This window comes from Rhinolophus sinicus, linkage group LG03 (assembly GCF_036562045.2).
Source record: "Rhinolophus sinicus isolate RSC01 linkage group LG03, ASM3656204v1, whole genome shotgun sequence".
In the NCBI taxonomy this organism is placed as follows: domain Eukaryota; kingdom Metazoa; phylum Chordata; class Mammalia; order Chiroptera; family Rhinolophidae; genus Rhinolophus; species Rhinolophus sinicus.
Genome location: NC_133753.1, coordinates 178678751 through 178699551, shown reverse-complemented (window position 1 = coordinate 178699551; position 20801 = coordinate 178678751). Strand labels below are relative to the sequence as shown.

Below are 20801 nucleotides of genomic sequence, written 5' to 3'. Positions count from 1 at the left end.
TACATGAACCTTTATAGATTATGAGACATGTCCAGCCCAACCATGCCTGCCAGAGAGCCTTTGAGAAGAAAGAACAAGAAAAAGGAAAATCAGATTTAAAAAGCAAAATCAGATTCAAAAAGTGTACTGTGTAGAAGAGATTCAGGAGAACAGGGTTTGACATTAGCCAGAATACATTGATGGAGGTAGTCATTTTGCAATTCCGTAAGTGTCTTTTCTCTGCTGACTTCAAAACAGTGAAAGAAATTCAGAAAAGAAGCATACTATTTTGATGGAAGCCGTTGTGACATAAGTGAAACCAGGCTTGGCGTGAGGCGGGTGCAGGCTCTGGCCAAGCCAATGGAACAGACTGTGGAAGGATTGAAAGAAGCTCGGGAAATTGTTTCAAGACTGAGCTGGATCCACTTGAAAGGGGTGGGAACTGGAGGGTACAGGCATTTCATCGATGTTTGAATTAGTGTGTGAGTAGCGTCATGTGCGTTCTGAGATACATAGAGCCACATGAGTCTCCCTTCTTTTAGAATCACCTCTAGGGAAGGGGAAGTGGGTGGCCGTCTTTTGAGTGGTGCTGTGTGAGGGCTTGAGGATGACTGGCTGCTGTGAACTCTCAGATTTGGCTGCTTTGGGGGCTGTGGGGGCAGAAAGGGAGAGCGTGTGTCACTCACAGTTTCCAGCAGCTTTCACTGTGGAGGAACCGGGGGTTGTGGCAGGTGCAATCTGGAACTCAGTCCCTGGGTCATTTTTGACACATTTTTCAGGGTTTGGTGGCCCTCAGGTTAGAAAATAAATTGAACGTCATCTCTGGGACACAGTCTGCCTGTAGTTGTCCTTGAGCATTGACAGGTGAGGGCGAGGACAGCACCGTATGTGGGAAAGCACAGGAATTGCCATAGGAAATGCGCCTAGCAGAGTTGGACAGTGGGACATCAGGCAAAGGGGGAGTGGGCTGGCCTGGGTTTTCTGGCTTGCAGACCTAGCCTATCTTCAGCTTCAGAGGCAAGTCATAGCAAAGACGAAAGGGAGGAATGGAAGCTTCGTTAGCACTGATCCAGGCAAAGTACAGAAGAGACTTTGGGCCCAATAGGCCCTGGTGTTCTGTCCTGGACAAAAATAACAGGGAGAAAATAAAAAACGAAATGCAGTTGATATGAGTGTATAGTGACGTGAATATATTAGACTGCAATACGTATTATACACTGTTACCGTAACATGGTGTTTGGAACTTTGCCTGGTTAGTGTTAATGAGGAAAGATTTCCTTTCAAAGCAGAGTTTGTTTAAGATGATATAGGAATAATGGGAAGAATCTGGGAGACCAAATGGGTAAGAATGGCCAGTGTGGTCACGTGAAGAACTTTGGAGATAAAGAACTTTCTCCCATAGCCTAAACTGGGAGAAATGGTGGGTATTCACTGGAAAAATGTAAGGGGAAAGGATGGATGACATGCTAGCAGGGCCATGAGGGCTATCTCCTCAGGATAATTGGGTGTGATCTGAAGGAACATGAGAAAGATATCATGAAAAGAGCATGTTTGCACGAATCGCAATTTCGTAGAGGGTAAATGACAGAGAAGATGCAGGAGTTAGGCCTGGTGAGCGAGGACCGACTAAAAAGAAGTGGCTTTTAAGAAGTAAGACATGCGAGACCATGTGTTGTATGATTCCATTTACATGAAATGTCCAGAAAAGGCAAATCTATGCAGACAGAAAGTAGTGGCTGGCATGGGAATGGACTGTAGATGGGCGCAAGCGATCTTATTGGGGTGAAAGTATTCTAAAACTGATTTATGGTGATGATTGCACTACTTGGTAAATTTCCTAAAAGTTATTGAATTACACATTTGAAATGGATGAATATATGGTGTGTAAAATATGCCTCAACAAAGTTGTTTAAAAAAGAAGCCTTTTCTTTTTAATGGAAGGGATCTTCTCATTGCTCGGTCATTTTTTGTGGTGCTTCTTATGTGCCAGCCACTGTGCTAGTCTCTGAGGATACAAAAGATGAAATCTTGACAAAGGACATAAATAAACAATTTTTAAAGTAGGCAAATGGCTGCTGAGAATTTTTGACTCACTGGTCACTACTGACTTGTAAACTATCACATGAGGTAGCTTTTGGCTGTCAGACTGGCCAAAATTAAAAAGAGTGACAATATTCAGGAACAAATGGTTTTCTAAGACACTACTGGTAGGATTCTAAATTATTGCACCCTTTCTAGAGGAAAGATTGGAAGTACATGAAAAACGCTTGAACGTGCTGCTTTTTTTTTTTTTTTTTTTTAAAGATTTTATTGGGGAAGGGGAACAGGACTTTATTGGGGAACAGTGTACTTCCAGGCCTTTTTTCCGAGTCAAGTTGTTGTCCTTTCAATCTTAGTTGTGGAGGGTGACGTTCAGCTTCAAGTTGCTGTCCTTTCAGTCTTAGTTGTGGAGGGCGCAGCTCAGCTCCAGGTCCAGTTGCTGTTGCTAGTTGCAGGGGGCACAGCCCACCATCCCTTGTGGGAGTCGAACCGGCAACCTTGTGGTTGAGAGCCCACTGGTCCGTGTGGGAATCGAACCAGCAGCCTTCGGAGTTAGGAGCTCAGAGCTCCACCTGCCTGAGCCACTGGGCCAGCCCTTGAATGTGCTTTTGATGCAGCAAGAACTTTGGGCCCAGAAGGTTCACCTAAAGGACTTTATCTTCAGGAGGCATTAAATGCCATCAATGTTCTGACACCTCTCAAATTTCTGTCTCCAGACCAGTTAGCCTGCTCCAGCATCCAGATTCGGATATCTAGCTGCCCACACGGGCATCTCCAACTTCACATGTCCAGAACTTACCTCCAGAATAGATCTCTGCAGTCAGAATCAGTCAAATAGTCCCAACCCCCAAAAGGCTGCCCTAACCATGACAATTCCATCCTTCCAGTTGCTCACACCAAACACCTCCACGCTGTCCTTGACTTCCTTTTCTTTCACACCTTGTATCTGATCCCAAAGCAAAGGCCGTTGACTCTGCCTTCAGAATTGATCACGATTCAGGGCACTATTTCCTAACCATCTCCACTGCTGCTCTGCACTGAGCCGCCTTATCTCTCCCTGGAATTTCCGAGGATGATCGTCTCCATGGTCTCCCTCCATCTACCCGTGCCCTACCACAGTCTCTTCTCAACACAGAAACAAAGATCATTTCAAAACATAGTGCACACCCCATTACTCCTCTACTCAAGACTCAACAGCTGCCCGTTTTGCACGAAAGTCTGTACTGTAGGCTGCAGGGCCTTGCACACGTTGGTTTAGGTTACCTCTCCCACCTCATCTCCTGTTACTCTCCTCCTCGCTCACTCCCGCCTCAAAGGCCTCCTTGCTATTCCTCAAGTACATCAGGCATGCTTCCAATTTACCACTTTTGCACTGGCTCTTCCCTCCATCTGGAACATTCTCCCAGGCAGCTGCATGGCCAACTCTTTCATCTTCAAGTCTCTGTTCCATGTATTCTTCCCAATGGGGCTACCTTAGCCACATCATTTAAAAATTCCAACCTGACTCTTCCAACTCCTGGCATGCTCTAGCCTCTTAAATCCCGTTTAAGATTTTCTATTTTCCATAGCACGTCTCACCTATTAACACACTGTATAGTTGGATGCTTATTTTAATAGGTCTGTTGGTTATTGTCTGTCTCCCCTTGCTAGGTTGTAAGTTCCACAAAGACAGAAATGGTTTTGTTCACTGCTGCACCCCCAGATGCCTAAAATAGTGTTTGGCATATAGTAGGTATTCAACAACTATTTGTTGAATAGATGAATGAATGAATGAATGAATGAATGAATGAATGAATGAATTTGTAATAAGCAAGTAGTAATTTTATAATCAAAAAAATAACATTGTGTCATAAGTAAAAAAGCGGAATGAGTTCCCATGGACACTGTCTGATGCTCATCAATTCCCTGATGAGATAGATGGACTAGTCACATAGAGTGGAATCTCACTTTTCCAGCACTTCCTTTGTTCCCCAGGGAAAATGTGACCAACATCATCAGGATGAGTTAGCAAATTTGTGTGGCTGCAGCTCTAATTTGATTCGGGATAGACTGCAGTTTGGTCTCATATAGTTATTTAAAAACCCTGATTCGCTCACTGTAATCTAATAAAGAAATGCAATAATTTGCAAATAGGCGCCTAGAGATTCTCTTTTGAAGGCCAGTAATCTCTGCAGTATGTTTTATAAGGTCAGTTTTCATCATTGACCCGGCATTTGTACTTAATTTAGCTTCTGAATTCCTATTTCCAAAAGGTGTATGGGTGCTTTAAAAAAGCTTTTATTGATTCATGCAGAAATAAGGTGCGTGAAAACTTTTGAGGAAAAGTGAAACTTCAAGTAAAGATATTGCTGTGTGATAGAAAGGGCCACACTTCTATTTCCTTCCTGTTGTGCTTACTGGAGTTCAAAGTGCATAGTGCATCCTAGTGTAGGGATTCTTTGCTGTGAGAGTAGTGAATTTAAATTAATCTTGTTAGTTTGAGATGTGAACTTTTAAGAAATATGAAAATCAATGATACCTCATTGCATGGAAATCAAAATAATTTTGCTCATTGACCATATGATTTAGTTATTTTTCATCTGTTGTTTTTCTGCAGTGTCCCCTCACCCTACCCCCACCCATTTACATCAGAAGCTCTTCTCAAGAAACAGAAAGAGAGCCAGCTCTGCTTCAGCACAGATATTACAGCCAATGGTTACAGGAGATGGAATCTAAGCAGGGAAAGGACAGAAGGGTCTAAACTGTTTTTGAATTATATAATATTTTTTATTTTCCAATTATAGTTGACATTCAATATTATATTAGTTTCAGGTGTACAGCCTGGCAGTTAGACATTTATGTAATTTATGAAGTGAATTCCCATAATTAGTCTAGTACCTACCCGGTATTATACATTACAGTATTATTAACTATATTTCCTATGCTATATTTTACATCCCCGTGATTATTTTGTAACTACTAATTTGTACTTCTTAATCTCGTCACCTTTTTCATCCAGCCCCACAACCCCAGAAGAGTGCACACTTAATGCTGGTGTACACAAATGTAGCTGCTGCCTTCGAGGCTGACACCCTCAATTTAATCAGTGTTTGTGGAATCCAAGGGTAGAGTATCCACCTTCTTTCTCACTCCTCTTAGTATAATTCCACCTGTGTTTGATTCTGCCTTAAAGATTTATTTTGAGTATTTGTTTGATTTAAGATGCATATTGATTTTTATTTCCAAGTGACCAGTGTCAAGAATAATATATCATTAAGCTCCTTTAATATGTTTGGTGTAGGGGAACAAGACCAATTATAAACTGAGTTGTTCTGTGCATTGTCTTGCTTATGTCAAGAACGGTGATTTCACTCTACTAGTAAGCTGATAAATTAGCCTGCCAGTTTCATGAATGCCAGCAGAATCCATGAGACTCCTGGATCAGAGATAAAAAGACAGTTTATTATTCATAGAAATAACAGTAGCCAAAGAATTAGTATATTTGCACTACTTTCCCAAGCCCCATCTCCCTAAGGGCAATATGGACCTCTCTCCTGGTGTATAGATGGATCGGATTTAAATTTCACTGCTAACTGTGTGGTGGTGGTAACAGGTTTTGGTAGCTGATGATTTGGGTTGGGTTTGAATGGTTAATATTGCATCACAGGTTGGGGGGGAATCCTCAAATAAATATTTACCCTTATTCTTTACTCTCAACGTGTGTTCCCCCATCCCAATTTTATGATAAAAAATAATAAATACAGATTTTATAATAAAGAGAACAAATTGATTTATTTATATTCTCTACTCTGGACTCAGAATAAGAGGGAGGAGGAAAGAGTTCAATTCCAGCCATTCATGCAGAATAGAGGAGGTGAGAAGTAGTAAAAATTGGCCTCATCAGTTGCCCTCCTGCAAGCAGCAGTTGGAATACAGTGTTTTAGTTATTTCTGCTCTAAGCCTTGACTCTGGTCATCTATTTTCAAAGCCTCGTTGGTGCCTGAGCCCCATCTTCCTTCATCTAATCAGGGCTAACTTGCTCCCTCACTATACAAGCAAGGAAGTGGATGGATTGATTTTCAGAAAAGGCCTTATAAGCACACCAAGGATATCATTCACTCTCATCAGCACCATTTTCAGCCAAAAACTTGCACTTTCAGAGTCCCCCAAAGGAAGTTTGGTTCTTTCTGTGGAGGGTTGTGGAATCTGGGAGAAGTATGGCCAAAATTCAGTGTAGCTGGGAGGCAACAGCACCTGAGAGAGCTTGCCCTTGGGGAACCTGGTTACTAAATGACTCCAGGAAGTAATGATTACCATCTTCTCATCCCCTCTTATGGAGCTGTACATACTTGCCTTCCTCTGTTTCCCAGCCAAGACTTCACTGGAAAATTATCTGTATATATTTAACACTTCCTCTCAACCCATTGTTCTCTGGGAACCAACATTTTCACAACCTCAGACAGCCCTCTGGATTAATTAGGTTTAGCAGGTTTTCAAAGGACCACAAACAGCTTTTCAGACTCCCATCACTTCTTAGGCAAGAGAAAAATCACAGGCAAGAAAAATTGATCTCCATTTGCCCTGTGTGTATGTTAGGATGGCTATTAGCAGCTGGTCCCGTTCCATGAAATTCAGACTCTGCAGTAATAATTGGTGTATAAACATCTTCTTACAGTCGGTGTTCATTCTCCTGGTGTCTAGTGGGAACCTGACATACTCAGATGAAGTAAGGATATCTGCGTTGATAAAAAGTCTGAGTTACAGAATTCTGTTAGGCGTTCTCTGAATTATGCAGTGTTTTCATGATGTTGTAGACCAGGCCAGTGACCAATGGTGGTGATCCAAGTTACTTTCAGTTACCCGCAGCTATACACCCATTGTTCACTTGACAGCATCCTGTGGGGTCACACTGTGTGCCAGGCATCAGTAATCAATAGCTGAATGCCCAAGATGATTTTCAGAGGCACCTGGAAATTGCTCCCAAGGGCTTTGGCAAAACAATCTAGGATATCAAACTTGAATACAGTTGCCTTAAGCCCTGTTTTGGTGAAATCAGGGCATGGATAAATAATGCGTACCTTTGGCTTTCCTACACCTTCCTGGCTTTGCCCCTGTCTTATTTCCTGCCTCTCCAGGCTTCAGCTTTTCCAGGCACCCAACCTCACCTGACAATCCCTTTTCAGGCCTCCCGCCCCGGAGAGCCCAGACTCCAGGATTATGACAGAACATTAAGAAACAGAGGAGGTACTCAAAGCTTTCTTTGAGTAAAGCCCTTTTTGAGGGAAGGGAAGGAGGAAGGGATCTATTTAGAACAGATGCCTGCAAAGGCCAAGTGAAATGAAGAATCACACACATTTCAAAGGGAGGACTCTAAGCTAGAATTCGGAACCTCATTTGTCGATAGGCTGGTCTTTCCTCGTTTATCTTAAGGCCATCTTGGAATGGTCAAAATCAAGTACATTTTGATTGAATTAATAATTTTACTTATCAGAGGACAGGTTCAAATTTTTGGAAGAAATCAAAGAATAATCATATTGTAGAAAAGCTTCTAAAAGGCTAATTTTACCTGTTGTTAATGCGATTTTTCTGTCATGTGATTGTATTCTACTTCTTCTTTCTCAAATATTGGCTTTGAACTTTACAGATTCTAAGGGTGGGTAAGATTCCTACTGAACAGAAAAAGGGGGTTGGAAGTATGAATTAGCCCTGAAAGTCCTGGAAAAGTGAGGAAAGTTATTTCAGTACAAATGGATAGGGAATGTGGGGGGCATTTAATTTAAGGTAATTCAAAGAACTGTAAGAAAATTACCCTTTGCCTAAAAGTCTCTCACCAACTTGCTACAGTGTCCATAATTCATTCATTACGCTTTGTCTTTCAGATGACATTAGAAAATTCTCTGTCCAGGAAGGAATAAAATAACCTGTCATACAGTTCCCTGAAGGTGTCAGAGTTTTATTTATTGCTAGGAAGCCAGGAGAGGACAGGGAGATGGTGCCGAACTAAAGATAAACTCCTCTGGCTTTGTAATTTTGCTGAATGTGGACTCTGCTGAAGGAATAAAATACTCTTGGTCATGGAACCTTCCAAGGTTCTTGGAGCTTCCATGAGACTAGAGATGGAAAAGATATTCAGGATCTTATATTCTGAAACCATGGGCCAGCCTTTATGGTACTGAAAAGAAGGTCTCTGTGTACAATCCTTTGGGTTGTTCAGAGTTTTAATACAAAAGATAGAGTCCCAAAAGAAATTTTAAAGGAATTGCCCCTCCAGGTGAAATCTTTTTGGGGTTATTGGAAAATGTCCCAGAGGCCTAAGACAACTTGGGCATAAAAGGAATGTTTCTATTTTCCCAGGGTTATGTTTCGCCCTTGGCACTGGATCGGTGTTGTTGGGATGGTTTGCTCTTCCAATCCCATGAACTCTTCCAGGAAAGTAGCATCCGCAGTTACTCGAATGTTGAAAGCAGCTTAGAGCTGACCCATGTTAACACCTCCTTTTACAAACGAGTAGACTGCAGCACTGAGAAGATAACAGTTGAAGAAGCAGAATTGCACAGTGAATAGAGAGCATGAGCTTGGGAATCAGACAGACCTGGGTCTCCCACGTAGCACTTATGTGAACCTGGGCAAGTGAATCAGTACTTCTGAGCCTTGGTTTCTTCTTCAGAAAAGAGTTGTTAGGGATTACCCACTCAAAAAATGAACTCCAAACATGGCCAGGATTGTTTTATTTGCTTTTTTTCTTTTTTAAAGGAGGGCATAGCTCACAGAGACCCATGCGGGGATCTAACTGGCGACCATGGTGTTATGAGCACCACACTTTAACCAACTGAGTTAATCGGCCACACCCTATTTGCTATTTTTAAATTGAGACATAATTCACATAATATGAAATTCACCATTTTAAAGTAGGCATATTCACTGTGTTGTACAATCATCATCGCTATCTAATTCAAGAACATTTCCATCAACTCCCCTCCCTCCCCAAAAAACACCCTGTATCTAATAGCACTCCGTCCCACTTCTCCCCTCCCCCTAGTTCCTGGCAATCTCTAATCCACTTTCCATCTCTATGATTTGCCTAGTCTGGGCCTGTCCTGTAAATGGAATTATACATGCCTAAGGTGGCATGCCATCTTTCACTGAGCATAATGTTTTCAAACTTCACCTAAGTTGTTGCATATACTTCTTCCTTTTTATTGCCAAATAATATTCCATTGCATGGATATACCACATTTTGTCTATAAATTCATCAGTTGATGGAAATTTGGGAAAATTACCATTGTTTCACATGGTTGCACCAAAGCCAGAACTTTGGGTGTCTACGTCTCACCTGGTCCTGTTTTTACTACCCCACACTGTTTTTTCATAATGTATGAGTATATGCATTGTATTCATAGCAGTGGTTTGCTCAAAGAAACCCTTACAACCTGGCTAACCACTGTTATCTAGTATGGACAAAAAAAAAAAACCCAACAATTGAAGGAAATAAAATCTAAACATTATAGAAAAATTAGGTTGAAAACCAGGTTTAGGGCTGGCCCGGTGGCTCAGGCCGTTAGAGCTCCATGCTCCTAACTCCGAAGGCTGCCAGTTCGATTCCCACATGGGCCAGTGGGCTCTCAACCACAAGGTTGCCGGTTCAACTCCTCGAGTCCCGCAAGGGATGGTGGGCTCCGCCCCCTGCAACTAAAATGGAACACAGCACCTTGAGCTAAGCTGCCACTGAGCTCCCGGATGGCTCAGTTGGTTGGAGTGCGTCCTCTCAATCACAAGGTTGCCAGTTCGATTCCTCGACTCCCGCAAGGGATGGTGGGCAGCGCTCCCTGCAACTAACAAGGCAACTGGACCTGGAGCTGAGCTGCGCCCTCCACAACTAAGACTGAAAGGACAACAACTTGAAGCTTAACGGCACCCTCCACAACTAAGATTGAAAGGACAACAATTTGAGTTGGAAAAAAGGCCTGGAAGTACACACTGTTCCCCAATAAAGTCCTGTTCCCCTTTCCCAATAAAATCTTTAAAAAAAAAAAAAAGAAAAAGAAAACCAGGTTTAATTTTCATTTTCTAGATTCCAGTGGACTGATCTTTATATCTTCGTCTCACTGTAAGTCACAGAACACCCTGAGTCTTGTATGATATCTTTGATCTACCTAGATTTTATGTGTAAGTTCATTACCATGATTTATAGCCCAGGATCAAAGAGAGTTTTTATTAGATTTGGTTGATGTTTGAAGACCCTTCTGTCTTGTTCACTTTACTCCATGGAAAATTCAGAGTTACTGTCTTCTTCAGTTAGATTGTCACTCTCATTGCATTACCCTGACCATTTGGTATGAGGAATATATACCTTTACCCCAAAACTTAGTACATTTCAAACACAGCTGGTCAACTCCCCTTACGACCTGGCTCTCTTCCCACACACTGACTGCCCCATCTCTCAGCCTGGACAGAGAGCAGCAGCTAGCTTGGTATACTTGGGAAAGTTCTCTGTTTTTCCCTTATTGAAGATGAAACCCTTCTCTTCGTTGGGTGCATGAAGACCGGAAGCAGGTCTGACCCGTTAAGGATTTGGTTGTTGACATTCTTTGCTTGGGAACCGGTGATGTGTAGAATGTGGCAAGATTCCAGTGGTGAAGGCATTTCCCTGGGTTCATCTGGAGTTTGTGCTTTCTTATCTTGGGTGGCACGAGGGGAGGGTCCAGCCCAGCCTGGTTTCCTGACTTTTGAGTGAGTGTTTTCTTTGCTAAAGCTTGAGTGATCTGGTCTGATCATGATCACTGCTAATTACGTATCTCATTTGATGTGCTATTTTCTCATTATCCTTTAAAACCTGGTATATTATTTTGTGCCGAGCTGCACATGCATTATGAATTTATATTATTTCCTGCTTCTAAGTGTTTAGCAGCCCTGAAATATATAGAAAACAACTGAGCCTAACCCTGGCCTTCTTCAAGCTTGGCATCCCTCTTTCCTCTCACTATGCCTGCCTGCCTTAGTCCCCAGCCTCCTTCTTTGTCCTGGTCACCCTAAGGCTGTGTCTTTTCCACTTTTTCAGTGTTCCTCTTAATGTGATGCCTAGACTAGAAATGACACTCCATGTGTGCTGTGCACAACCCAAGCCAGAACCATTACCAAGAAATTAACCTAGTACTCATTTAGTGCAGCACACGCGTGCCCGCGCTTATTGCCAGCCAACATCCCTCCACCCCCACTCAGAAGCTTTTGTTCACTTTAACTGCCATGAGCCTGAGGTTCCTGTTCTTGTGCCGTTGATTTCTTGATGCTAAAAGCAGAACTTTACATTTCCCCCACACTATTTTATCCATTCATTACCCTGGGGGACTTGTAGTGTTATTCCATCAGAACTGTATGAATGGGAGGCTAGCGTCATGCTGATGCAAGAAATTGTGGAGTGGAGCGTTTTTTGTTTTTTTTAATGATATGTTGGGATTGGCTCTGTTAATAGAAAACTCCTTCTCTGACTACCTATCTCGGGTACTTTCATTAGTAATTGCTCGTTCATTGAGTTTTTTTCTGGTTTGTTTTCAGGTTATTTTTCGCATCAACAATTCTAGAGATTAAAAAAGTAGAGTGCTGAGCCTCTTTAGGAAGCTCAGTACCTCAATTTGTTGACCAAGTTTTTAATCACATGGGTCCTATGTGGGCCATTGAATGCACCAACCCGCGGTATTGTTCAAGAGGGATGTTTTGAGGGTTTTCATTGCTCCTGTCTGTTTGTTGCAGTTACCTGGCTGAGCAGTGCTGGAATGGCGGCTTTATCTACCTGATCATGCTGCGTCGCTTCAAGCACAAAGTCCATTCTCCTTATAATGGCAACAGTAGCAACAGCTCTGAACCGGGAGACACACCTACCTTGGAGCTGGGTGACCGAACTGTGAAAAAGGGGAAAAGAACAAGAAAGTTTGGGGTCATTTCCAGGCCTTCTGCCCACAAGGCCACTGAAGAATCCAAGATCAGCACTGGCTATGAGTTGGACAATGAACCCATCTCTGAGCTGGACAATGGCCCAGACCCTGAACTTGGAAATGGTCATGCCTTCGAGCTAGAAAATGGCCCAGATTCTGTCAAGGAGGTGGCTGGGTCCCATCTAGACAAGTCAGAAGTGGACAGAGGGACAGAGCATAGAGTGCCAAAGACAGATGCTCCTCTGCCTACAAACAATGATAAACGCCGCTTCTCAAAATCTGGGAAGACGGACTTCCAATCAAGTGACTGCCTAGCACGGGTAAGCTTTCGTTTGATTATAGAACCGGAATTTTAAAAGAAGTTGCTTTTAAGGTTTAAAAAATACATCTAAGGTGACCTCACACTTAGAATCCAACAAATTTATTAAGGTAAATTATCAGAAGACATTAACAATCACAACCCAAAAATCCAAGTCATTTTATCCTACTTAAATAAAGAACTAGTCGAGTGAGCCTAAGTGGAAAATTCAAGCCTTCTGTGGTGTAATTTGAGTCATATGAGGCCCAGATAAAGTACTTGAACTGCATCATTATTTATCACTGCTGTCACCAGTGGAATTGCCATGGCAAAGCCAAGAATTCCTGGTGGCAGTTGATAGCATAAACATCCAAGCCTCAGTATTACACAGGAAGGATGTCCGACATGCAGGGAAGCATCTGCTTTTATTTTTAACATTTTAAAACCAGTGACATTTTCATGGGATAATGTGATCACATGAAATCGCTGAATTCTGGCGAAGTTTAGAAACTTCACAGAAATCTCTGAGACTATGATATCCAGCTGTGATGGTCAGGGCTGGTCTTACTACCTAAAGGCAAAGCAGATGTGGTATGTATTCTCATTGGTGATGGGCACTCTTCCAGCCTCAAACTGTCTCCTCCATTATAACCAACACTCTCTCATTAAGTTATGTTTCTTCAGGGTTAGCATATTCATTCCCAGAATCCTCTTGGCAGGTACTCCTATGGATTCCTAAGGAAGCAGCAACTTCCTAAGTGGTTCCTGTTTGGTGTTTTCTCTGACTGAGGAGATGCCATCTAGGGATGAAAGAGAAAGTTGGAAAGGTGGAAAACGGGCACAGAAGGATCAAATTTAGCTTTGCATGCTGGGAAGTGGTGCCCTGTGAGGTGAACGTAATTTCTAGTAAGGCTATTTCATGCATATTTCTATATTTGCAGCCAATCTGTATAATGGGTTGAGAAGAATCAAAATAACTCCTCTCTTAAGGGACCGTGTTCCTTCATTTGAGGAGCTAGGTAGATGATCTTCATAAAGCCTTACACAGAGGAGGCACATTTGTAGATGGAATGTGGAAACAAATCAGAAGAAAAAAATAAATGTCTCTATCAATGATTTTCTACCAAGTTTATGCCCCCCAAAAAAGGATTAAGGGTAACAAAAAGATTATAATGTTCACCCCCCAAAAAAAAATTAAGGCCAATAAAAATACAGGTTTTCCTCCGTTATCCAAAAATAGAACATTCCTATGAAAACTTTTATAAGCCTAAATGGCATAAAGCAAAGAAGCAATTACCATTAATTTATTTGGGAAATCTTTTGAGCGTTCCCAGACCCAAAAAATAATCTACCAAATCATACCGAATAACTCAATTTAAAATATAGTAAAAGCAGTACCACTCACTGCGTGGGGTGCCCGCTGCCTCTAAAACGTCTCACTGCAAAATAAACGCTAAATGACATTTTCACTTTTTGTCTTTTTACATAAAAGCAAAAACACTCTTTGGATTTCTTTCAGTTAGTGAAAATAGGTACGAATGTACGTTTTTCATAAAAGCAAAGTGATGTAACACGAACTTTAAAAAAGCGGGTGATAATCTGTATTATAATTTGTTCCCTATCAATGGGTATTATATCTTGATATGATTTTTTCCCCTAATAATTAGATTGTAAATACACATAAAGCCTAATGTGAAAAAGTAAGTTAGAGAGTATTGGTACTCTTAATCATTTTGAAGTTTTAAGGTACCGAAGGTTTAGGGTGAATCTCATACAATTCAAAGAACAGGCTTTGATTTGTCCTAGAATAAGTGGAAATAATTTGGAATGATTAAAAAAAAAAAAACTTTTAAGAAAAGTACCATCCTCTGCTCATCTTAATTAAAGGCAATAATATAAAAACTGAATTTCTGGATTAGACTATCTGAAGACTACACATCAGAGTTTCTGGTTTTGTACTTAAGGTCAAATGTCCAAGAAACTATAAATGAAACTGAAAAACAACAAACCTTGATTTATATAGCCTTTGGGGCATTTTTTTTTTTTGGGGGAGGGGGTTGATATTAGGGAACAGTGTGTTTTTCCAGGACCCATCAGCTCCAAGTCAAGTCGTTGTTTTCAATCTGGTTGTGGAGGGGGCAGCTCACTGACCCATGTAGGAATCAAACCAGTGACCTTGGTGTTATTATGAGCACTGCACTCTAACCAACTGAGCTAACCAGCCACACTTCTTTTTTTTTTTTTTAAGCCACATGCCTATAAAAATGAGAGACTTGTCGTCTGGAACTTGCATTTTTTGTAACTCTCCACGATCTATAGACTCATCATTGACCTTGGATTGTACTTTTTGGTCTTGGAAAGTCGAAATAGGACACACATCTTCTTGGACACAAAAATTTTAGGACCTTTTTCAGTTGGAGAAATATCATCATTAGATGTGTTTATCTAAAATTGACAGAGTTGGCAAGATATAACTTTGCCCCACATCTAGGTAGCATCCAAATTGGAAAATTACTTAGGTCCTTGGGCTGAGTGGATTTTTATCTTTATTCCAGGATGAGCCCAAGGTCAGGCTAAAATGGAATTTCCAGAAAAAAAACAAAAATTAGCTATTTACCTCTTAAGCCTTTGGGGGAAAACATTCCATTCCATTTGAATAATGAAAGATTAAACATGTCAGCAGTGTTCCTTTTCTGCTTTACTAATGATTTAATATATCTGCGAAGACTTAATAAATTAGAGAAAAGGCTTATAATGATCCTTCAGAGCATTTTTATTTGTCAGGTGCTTCTTTTTCATAGACTATTTGTTACATGTTTTTATGTCCTGTTCTCCTTTAACAGAGTTATAGGAAAATGTCTGCTTTAAAAAAAAAAAAAAGGTATGTTTCTATCTAATATTAACACATGATGATGAGTATGCAACCAGATTAATTTTTAAAACTATAAAAGTTGGGCCCATTGTCTAACACATAAGAATCTCCTAGGACATAGACAAACAGTTTTAGAAATACGTTTAGTGTTACTTACTCCCTGTCTAGTGAAGATCATTACTCATCCAAAGTGACAGTTTTTGCAAGCTGTTTAGATATAATGTGTGTTTTTGTAAAACTGGATGGTAAAAAGGAATACAACAAAACGTAGTCACATAACAAAGAAAAAAAAGCCCTGCATTAACAGGTAGGTGAGTTTATTTACAGCTGGTACATGTGTCTATGCGTCACTTTGTGGTCTTACCCTAGTATTACAATCCGCCCTATACAGTGCCAGACCTCTTGCCGAGGCCTTCAGCAGAGACCTCAGGAAGGCTGCCCCAGGTCCGAATCTACAAGAAAGGTTGGGAAACCAGGAGATTGAAACCAGGACATGTACAAGGTGGTCCCTGATGTTTGCAACAAGCAGAGAGGCAGCATTGGATGATTTTCTTCTAGGAAGCCCCCATGGTCGTTGGGGGAACTTATATCTGCACCTGTACCTCTCTCCTGAGCCCCGAGTTTCTGCCAACTGTCTGCAGGATGTCTCCATCTTGCATATTTCCCATCAGATCTAAACCCGGATGCATCACTTTTCCACACCACCAAGTCTGCTCCAGTGTTCCAGGTCTCACCCAAGCCAGAAACCTGAGAATCAACTCGTGACTATTTATCGTGATTTGTCCAGAAGTTTCCCTGGTTTTGCACTTTCAATCCCATTTCCTGGGAAATGCCTTAGTCCCATATTGGGAACAGTTGGCATCCTGGAGTCAACTGAAATGCTGCCCTCTCCCTTACACCATGTCCAGTCAGTCACCAAGTCCTGTCAACTCCTGCTCCCTGTAGGCTCTCCGGGCCCCCTCCACTTCTCTTTCTCCCACTCCCACAACTTTAGGTCGAGGCCGGGCTGCTTTCATTTCTCATCTGACAGTCATAGTAGTCTCCTACCCACCTCACTGCCCCCACTCTCATCCCATCATGCAGTGCAACCAGAGAGACCTTTCTAAAGAGCAAATCTCATCACACGTGCACAAGCATACACGCATACACACACACACACACACACACAAACACACACACACACACACACACTGCACCTTAAACCCTTCTGGTGGGTCCACTTTGCCTTCAGGGTAATATCCAAACACCTTGGCTTGGTGTAGCACGTGAGGCCCTTCTTTATCTGAGTCCCTCCTTAACTTTCTGCCTCCCTGACTTGGGCTGAATTAGTTATAGTTTTTTCAAAAGGCCATGCTCAGTCTTGTCTCTGAGGCTTTGCAGCTGCTGTTCTCACTCTCCTGTTTCTTCTCCCCTTTCCAATGTAGCTTAGCTTCTACGTTTCCTGGGGGAACGAGCACCATGATACCCTCCTCTAGGAGGCGTCCATAACACCCCTGCCACCTGCCCCCGTCTTTAGGCGTCTCCGCTATGGGCTCCTGCTGTAGCCCCCGCTTGTCTTCATCAGTGCATGAATCCCACACACTCCAAATACCATTTGGCTGTGTGTCCTCAGTAGACTTTAAGGGCGAGGATCTTATTTGTCTTTCTGTCCTAATTCAGTGCCTAGTAGGTCCTATATAGCTATTTATTAATGAAGACACTCAAGAGCACCAGGCCTGAGTGAGGACACCGAGTTCCAGCCCTAGCTCTCCCATCCCAGCTCTGCGGCCTTTGGGCCTCCATGTCCTTTCTCTGAGCTTGCATCTTCTCACCTGTAAACTGAGCATTTTGGTCTGATGACTAAGGGACTGCAACTTTGACATTAGGATCACACATGTCTTCATCTCTTACTGATTATTCTAATTAAGAAGGGATATGCAAACAGCCTCAGAATAAGTTTGCAACTAGAGCCAGAGCGTTTATTGCAGGGAAATTCTAGTTGGATGATGTGTCTTCTCACATTTGGGGCAAAGATGCTGTTGTAAAATTTTATTTTTGGTTCCAGCAGAAGATCAGGTCATTTAAATGCTGCTGAGACAGCTCCGTTTAATGTACTGCCCCTGTTTGGTAAATAAATTCCCTGGTTTGCCTCCATGCAGAGATGCCCGTGTGCGCTCAAACAATAATTGGCACTTTATAGGAGAGGGTAGCGCTCCAAACAGCTTTAATACAGAGGTCCATAGCATCCAGTTTTGCGTGGTTTGGCTTTTTCTCAACAGACTGACAAAGTCTCATGCCCTTTAAGCCAATGTAAAAGGAAGCAAAGGGCTGAGCCATCTGTCTAGACGGGATCTGTTTCAGAACTCAGTCGTGTCTACAACTGGATCAGTGTTCAGCCAATGCTGAACATTGGCAAACAAGCAGGTCTCCCATCTGAGCAAGCCTGTTATGGTCAGTTTCAGTAACTTCTGAAGAACCATAAGATTAGTGGATAAACATCTTATAATTGTTCATTCCAGTTATGCAGTATAGTTATATGCTAGGCACTATTCTACTTACCAGAAATCCCACTGGTAAATGAGAGACAAGGTTCCTGTCCCAAGGCATTTATCACATGGAAGGGGCCCCATGGAGTAAATAAGCCAATCAGAATGTTAGGTGATGACAAGTACTATAAATGAGCTAAGACAGGGTGAAGTGGAAGATGGCTGGGCAGTACCATGGGTGGGGGGCTAACTGTTATTGGGTGTCAGTGAAGACCTCATAAAAGAACCAGTGTTTGAGTGTCAGGAAAGGGCAGCGCCAGAAAATCTGGGGGCCGGATGTTGTTTCCAGGGAGAAGCCAGCACCTGCAGCCGCCCTAAGGTAGGAATGACAGGGTTCCAGGAACAGAGGAACGGAAGCACCGTGAGCAATGGGGAGGGCACTAGGGGGTGACTCCGGGGCTGTGGGAAGGGCTGGATTACAAAGGTTCGTGCATACCACCTCAAAGGGTTGGACCTTATTCTAAGTCCAGTGGGGAGCTGTGGGAAGATTTAAGCTGAGTGCATCAAGTTCATGCTAGATGTATAATGAAGAATAGTGGATTGTAGGAGGTGAAGAATTGAAAAGGAAGACCCGATTGGAGGCTGTTGTGGTAACCCAAGCTGAAGATGCTGGTGGCTTTGACAATGGTGGTGACAGGGAAGAGGAGCAGAAGGAGATGGATGTGAATCTATTTTGCAAGTAGAGCTTACGGATCTGGCTCATGGTTTGGGTTAGGGAATAGAAGGAGGAATCAAAGATAACTCATGGGCTTTTGGATTGTGTATCCTCTTTATCTTGGATAGATGATAGTATTTTCTCCATGGAGATGGGAAAGCCAGGAGTAGGTGGGGGAGAGTCCTGTTTTGTTTGTTTGTTTGTTTTGGGTTTTTTAAAAAGATTTTATTGGGGAAGGGGAACAGGACTTTATTGGGAAACAGTGTGTACTTCCAGGCCTTTTTTTCCAAGTCAAGTTGTTGTCCTTTCAATCTTAGTTGTGGAGGGTGCCGTTCAGCTTTAAGTTGTTGTCCTTTCAGTCTTAGTTGTGGAGGGCGCAGCTCAGCTCCAGGTCCAGTTGCCGTTGCTAGTTGCAGGGGGGCACAGCCCACCATCCCTTGCGGGAATCGAACCGGCAACCTTGTGGTTGAGAGGATGCGCTCCAACCAACTGAGCCCCAACCAACTGAGCCATCCGGGAGCTCAGCAGCAGCTCAGCTCAAGGTGCCGTGTTCAATCTTAGTTGCAGGGGGCGCTGCCCACCATCCCTTGCGGGACTCGAGGCGTTGAACTGGCAACCTTGTGGTTGAGAACCCACTGGCCCATGTGGGAATCGAACTGGCAGCCTTCGGAGTTAGGAGCATGGAGCTCTAACAGCCTGAGCCACCGGGCCGGCCCCGAGAGTCCTGTTTTGATCGTACTGAAGTGTGTATTAGATCCCCAAGTGGAATTGTAAGGAGGCAGTTGGAAATTATTATATTTAAGTTGGTTATTATATTTCGTTGGATTTTGGCCAGTACCAGCTTTGGCCTAATGAACTTCAGACACTAATTTTATTTTCAGCTGAGCACTGTTTTCAGCAATAGGCAGCTTGATTTAATACCATACCGACAATTGTACAATTAAGACCGATAACATCTGCCTCTTCCTGTTTGTGCCTTCCTTTGTGTACCTCTGAAATCCTCATTAAATGAGCAAGAAATTCCAAGGCAAGGAAACTTGCACTGATTTCTTTGAACTCGCTCCTATAGTCCGTACTTTCCATTATGAAAAAAAAAAGATCATGTTATTGAACAAAAGAGAAAGAGAATATGATCTGTTTCTTGACCAGTATAGTTGGGGTTTATATTACAGATTGGTCATTTCTACCCTCTGAAGCCATTTTTAGTAGATATGTGCTTTGTTTTACTTTTGACTAGTTGTGTGTGTTAGGCAGGGGTAGGAATGGTGTGTGGGTACTCTTGATGAAAATTGTCTATTGCTTTCTGTCAGAGTATACATTAGGCCATTGTTCTTTCCCCATGATCATACTTTTGCATGTTTCTTGTCGCAAGTCCTATTTCTAAAAGCATTTAAAATAAGAAAAGACTAGTCTAGTATTATCACACCCCCTGTGAATGATACTTAACATGTTCCGCCTAACGAAAGGAGGGTAGGACGGGGTGGGGGGACGATGGTGTAACTAGTAATGGGGATGGATAGGTTTTTACTAATTTGGGCTAAAACCAAATGCTTTGTTTCTAGACTATTAATGGTCCCTGTTTCTCTTGGGAAAGAGTTCTACAGTTTTTCTGTCCTGGGAGAGGGAGGAGCTCTGCCCTACATCTTTAAGACTCCAAGAGCCATTGAAATATCTTCCAAGGAAAGAGCAAGTCAGGCCACCCTCTGCTCTAGTTTCTCAACTGCGTCTGGAGGCCCAGGGAGGCAGCCACAGGCTGACCCATGTGCTAGTGTGGGATGCCCAGCAATCAGGACAATAGCGAATTAGCACATCCCTGAATTTACTCCCTTGGGGCTATCCACTAGACCAGAGGGTCTCATGTACTGGAGATGTTGAAAGTTGCCATATTGGCAGTAGCACTGATTCTCAAGGATGGCTTCTTGAAGTATTGGGGCTAAGTGAGACGTTGAAGGCCAGGAAGGCTGTTTCTGAATAAGGAAGAGAGAAAGGTATTCCAGAGGTCAGCGGCAACAAACCAAAAACCGTGACTCCACAGTGAGACGATTGGATGATATAGAGGTTGTTGACAAGCTCATGAACTACTGTGGTAAGCCAGTGACTTCTGAAGTTACATTTGGCTAGACAGGCTTCGTGTGTCTGTGGTGAGTGGATGCAGGAGACAGTTGGCATCACTGCATGTTGCTGGAGTAATGGAGTCCCACCGAGCAGTGCTGTACTGGAAAAAGTATAGGATCCAACAGGTCTCTATCTGGTAATAATTTCCCCAGACATTCTTGTTGCTGCACATCAGTGACCATTTAACATCTGTTTTTTTTAATATTGCATAAAGTTTCACGTTAGTTTCTGACAGTGTGTATTTCAGATTTTCTAAATGCTTCACATTCTTTCTCTTTTGCAAGCAGCTTGCCTGGGCCGGTTGCCTATTTCTAGAGGGATGTTGGCTTTGTCCATATTGGACCTTAACTGTTCCATTGGACCTTCATGATGGATGAAGAAAGCATATGGTTTTTGTTTCATATGTTGA

General features: G+C 42.5%; 1 protein-coding gene across 5 annotated transcripts in view; it reads left to right on the top strand.

Annotated features, from left to right (window-relative positions):
• The window catches only part of PDZD2 (PDZ domain containing 2), a 331805-nt gene that overhangs the window by 230173 nt on the left and 80831 nt on the right, over positions 1-20801 (top strand). For 4 of the 5 annotated variants that reach the window (XM_019737274.2, XM_019737273.2, XM_019737275.2 and 1 more), the window contains one exon: positions 11746-12247. In XM_019737274.2, coding sequence (XP_019592833.2) covers positions 11746-12247 — 502 coding nt within the window. Of the gene's footprint in view, positions 1-11745; positions 12248-20801 lie in introns of those variants that run through there. The other variant, XM_019737277.2, reaches the window with a different exon arrangement.